The sequence below is a fragment of the Mus caroli genome, chromosome 8, assembly GCF_900094665.2.
Source record: "Mus caroli chromosome 8, CAROLI_EIJ_v1.1, whole genome shotgun sequence".
In the NCBI taxonomy this organism is placed as follows: Eukaryota; Metazoa; Chordata; class Mammalia; order Rodentia; family Muridae; genus Mus; species Mus caroli.
In genome coordinates this window covers 17,702,540-17,706,535 of record NC_034577.1, presented here as the reverse complement: position 1 = coordinate 17,706,535, position 3,996 = coordinate 17,702,540, and the positions used below count along the sequence as shown (strand labels likewise).

The 3,996-nt window shown below is 49.7% G+C and overlaps 1 protein-coding gene across 1 annotated transcript in view; it reads right to left on the bottom strand.

Annotated features, from left to right (window-relative positions):
* Positions 1–3,478: 3,478 nt before the first annotated feature.
* Positions 3,479–3,996, bottom strand: part of Nkx6-3 (NK6 homeobox 3) — a 12,385-nt gene continuing 11,867 nt past the window's right edge. Inside the window, exon 4 of the mRNA XM_021170233.1 lies at positions 3,479–3,589. Coding sequence (XP_021025892.1) covers positions 3,479–3,589 — 111 coding nt within the window. The remainder of the gene's footprint in view (positions 3,590–3,996) is intronic.

Below are 3,996 nucleotides of genomic sequence, written 5' to 3'. Positions count from 1 at the left end.
TTTTTTTTTTCTTGACCGGATTGGCGTCTGGCCCAGTTCACCATGGACTTTCTGTGGTGAGGGGAAACCGGCAGAGCTGGAAGTAAACACCGGCTTCCTGTTGACCCACGCTAGCTCCCTGGCTNGGACAGNTGAGNGTGCCACCCTTGCCTTAGCAAGATTAATGGTGCTGTTTCCTCCTGGGAGAGGCCCCATGAAGACTCTGTGCATTTGTTTTCTGGACTGACCGTGGAGACGGAGGCCTCAAAGGGCCATGCAGCGGGAGCAGGTTTTCTATGTTCAGTGTTCCGGTTCCTCCCCAGGCCCGGGGTGGGGTGGGGGTGGGGCAGGAGAAGGAATTGCTGGTTAAGGAATGGAAGCTGCCTGATTCCATTGCTTTGAGTCTGGGGTGAGGAGGTGGGGTGTGATGGTAGAAACCACATAGTTGGGTAGAGCTGCTCCCTCGTGAGGGCCAAGAAGCCGAGTGGGGGGCAGCATCCCAAGATACCCTGGGAGAGCATACCCCAAAATAACCTAAAACTCCCGTTAGACCCCACTCTTAAAGTTTCTACCACGTCCCAAACGGAAATAAAGCTGTTAACACATGGACCGTGGAGGGTGCAGATCTGGACCACAGCTCCTCTGTTCCATGGGATTATCAAAGCCACATAACAGCCACTGCGCTGTACTACCCTGTGACGTCACCTACTGGCCNGGACTCTCGGGCTCCAGTCAGACACTCTTCCTCTGGTCCTCCTTTGCCAGATGCCACACACAGAACAGGGCCTCCCCTGTGAGCCCCTCCCACAGTTCCTCTCTCTNCAGGACAATGAACCTGCTTCTAGCCGTGCCTCCCAACCCAGGTACAAGATGTCCACGGGCCCNGAAAGAGNAACTCAGCTCTGAGCGCCATTTGAAATCTGATGAGGAGGGTTTCATAGAAAACTGACCCCCCTCGGGTAGTTTCCATTCCATCCTCTTGGGGGGGGGGGACGGCGGCCCTGGCTTCTATAAGAAAGCAGGCTGAGCATACCACGAGGAACGAGGGGGCAAGCTGCACTTGTCCGTGACCTCTGAGCTCTGTGCCTTCAGGTTCCTGCCTAGTTTGAGTTCCTGCCTTGGTTCCCCTCAGTCGGCCAAGACATACAAACCCTTTCCTCCCCAAATTGCTTTTGGTCATGGTGTTTCCTCACAGCAGTAGTGACCCAAACAGAGACACCAAGTAACCATGGGCCCAGAGCTCCAAAGCTATAAGTCAAACGCACCTTTCCTCTTTGTAGGTTGATGGTGAACTGCANTGACTTACTATGAATTGCAAAAACATACTAACAGGAAGNGACAGGACGAAGGAGTGTGGGTCTCCAGGTGCTTCCAGAGCTGAGGTCCCTTAAGCATCTTCCTCTCTTCCCCACACAGGCAGCGTCTTGCCACCAGATCAGCCAACAGAGTACNCCCACGAGAACCNAAAAGCTCTTTTCCAGAACACAGCTTCAGATACTTCACAATGTCTCAAGTACGAGAAAAGGGAGCTAGAGGGACAGCTCAAGGTTTAAAAGCACCAGCTGCTGCTCTTCCAGGACTTGGATTTGAGTCTCAGCAACTCCAGTTTCAGGGGTTCTGAGCCCCCTCTTCTGGCCTNCTCGGCACCAGGGACACACATGGAACACAGATTCACATGCAGGCAAAACGCCCATATACTCAAAATAATTTTCTTTAAAAGAAAGCAACATGTTAAAGCCTGGGAGCCAGAGTGGGTTTTCTGAAGTGAGACCCTCCTCACGTCACAATGGAAGGTTGGTGCCTGCCTCTATCCCTCCTCAGAGGGGATAACAGCCTCCTTTCGGCCTTTCTCTGCCTTTGGGAATTCGTGTCACCTGGCTACAGGAACAGAATTCAATCCAGGCCATTTGAGAACAACCCCAAGGGTGTTGGGATAGACAAACATTATGTCTCAGTCAAGCTGGGCTTTAAAAGTCACTGTTTGAGGCTGGTGAGATGGCTCAGTGGGTAAGAGCACCTGACTGCTCTTCTGAAGGTCCAGAGTTCAAATCCCAGCAACCACATGGTAGCTCACAACCACCCGAAATGAGATCTGACGCTCTCTTTTGGTGTGTCTGAAGACAGCTACAGTGTACTTACATATAATAAATAAATAAATCTTAAAAAAAAAAGTCACTGTTGTCCCCTCTGTCCATTCTGTGTGTCTTGGGGCACTGGCTAGCTGGTTCTTTCCAGTGTGTTATCATCTGCACCCAAGGAGTTCTAGGAACCCTTGGCAATCTGAGGAAGCCAACTGAAGACATCTGGCTGGGTGTCCCTGCTCTGTCCAAGGAGTCTATAGAAGGCACAAATTGTACATACACCGGGGACCTCTGACCTGGTGTCCTCCTGTCCGTGACTCACAGGGATGTAATTCCTGTCAAAATTCNAATGTCCCTTCTCATGTGAGTTAGAAAAAAAAATCCTGAAATTTATATGGAACCATTTTTTTAAAAAGAAGAAGGAGAAGCCAAAATAGCAAAGGCAAGCCCAGCAGAAGATGAACTAAGTCTGAGCCCTCAGACATTCCCTCACTTGAAGCTGCACTCTACTGCAGCAGCAATTAAAACAGCGTCATAGAGAGATGAGAACGGGCACACTGAGTATTGGAACTGAAAACGGTCCCAAACATACCAAGGGAGGACAACGGCTTCCTCCTCAGCGCTGAGACAACACCAGAAATACATCATGGTTCCTATGGGATTAGGCATTGTCTTAATCTTGTGACCATCTCAGGGTGGCCTTTTTTTCTTTTTTTAAATCTCCACCCCAAGGGAGATTTCCCCCTCACCCCCGGAGCTGGGCAGTGTTACAGAGCCTGGAGTGTGCAGGTTTCTAGTTGAGACAGTTTTGCCTTTAGCAGGCAGGACTTGGTTCCTAAGCTGATATTGTGCTCACTTCTCAAGGGAGAAGAGTAAATGCTGCACTCTTCGGGAAAGAGGGAGGGCAAGCAGGTTCGCAGAGGCAGTAGAGTCATGTTAGCTCTGAGATAGCTTTTCATTCTCATTCCTGTATAAACGAACATTTCCCTTGTAAACCTGTTCATCGTAATGAACGCCAATGCTTGCTACTTTCCTTTGCCCCATCACTGTGGGAAAATATGTTCAAGCTATATATTCAAAAAGGGATGACATCCAGACTGTGTAAAGGACTCAACTCAAATAGCTGGCCAACAAACAACTCAGTTAAAATTTAGGAGACTTGGCTGGGTGATGGCGGCGCACGCCTTTAATGTCAGCACCACTTGGAGGCCAGGGCAGGCAGATCTCTGAGTTCAAGGCCAGCCTGGTCTACAGAATGAGTTTCAGGTCAGCCAGGGCTTCACACAGAAACTCTGTCTCAAAAAAACAAAACAAACAAAACAAACAAAAACAAAACAAAACCCAAAACAAACCAAAAAACAAAACAAAACACAAACCAAACCAAAATAACAAACCAGAGCCTTGTGCGTGCTAGACACTCATTCTACCACTGAGTCCCATCCCCAGTCCGGGGGAATGTGAATTAAGACCATGATGATGTCATCTTCACACTGTTTGGTGCGGGTGTGACTAAGCAGGAGTCTTGTCCCCTGTTAGGGCGAAGCAAATCAGCTAACCCTTAGGCAACTCACGACAGGAGTTCCCCAAACCAGACAGAACTCGATCCAGCCAACCTGGATTCTTATTCAAAAGGCCTGAAGTCATCTTCAGAAGAGACACTGGGTTTCTACACAGGGCTGTTCTCAATAGCTGAGGCGTGGCAGCATCCGCAGCAGAATCCTTAAAGTCAGGGGATTTGCCAAGGATGGAATCCTACTCACCCATGGAAAGGGGAGCCTGAGCCCCAAGAGACTCGCCTCAGCAGGTAAAAGCTCTTGCTAAGGCTGCAGACCTACTTTGGATCCCCAGGACTTAAACAGTGTAGAGAGAGTCAACTCATGAAAGTTCTCTGACCTTCATGAACCGCCCCCCCCCCCCCCCCCCCCCCATACACAAA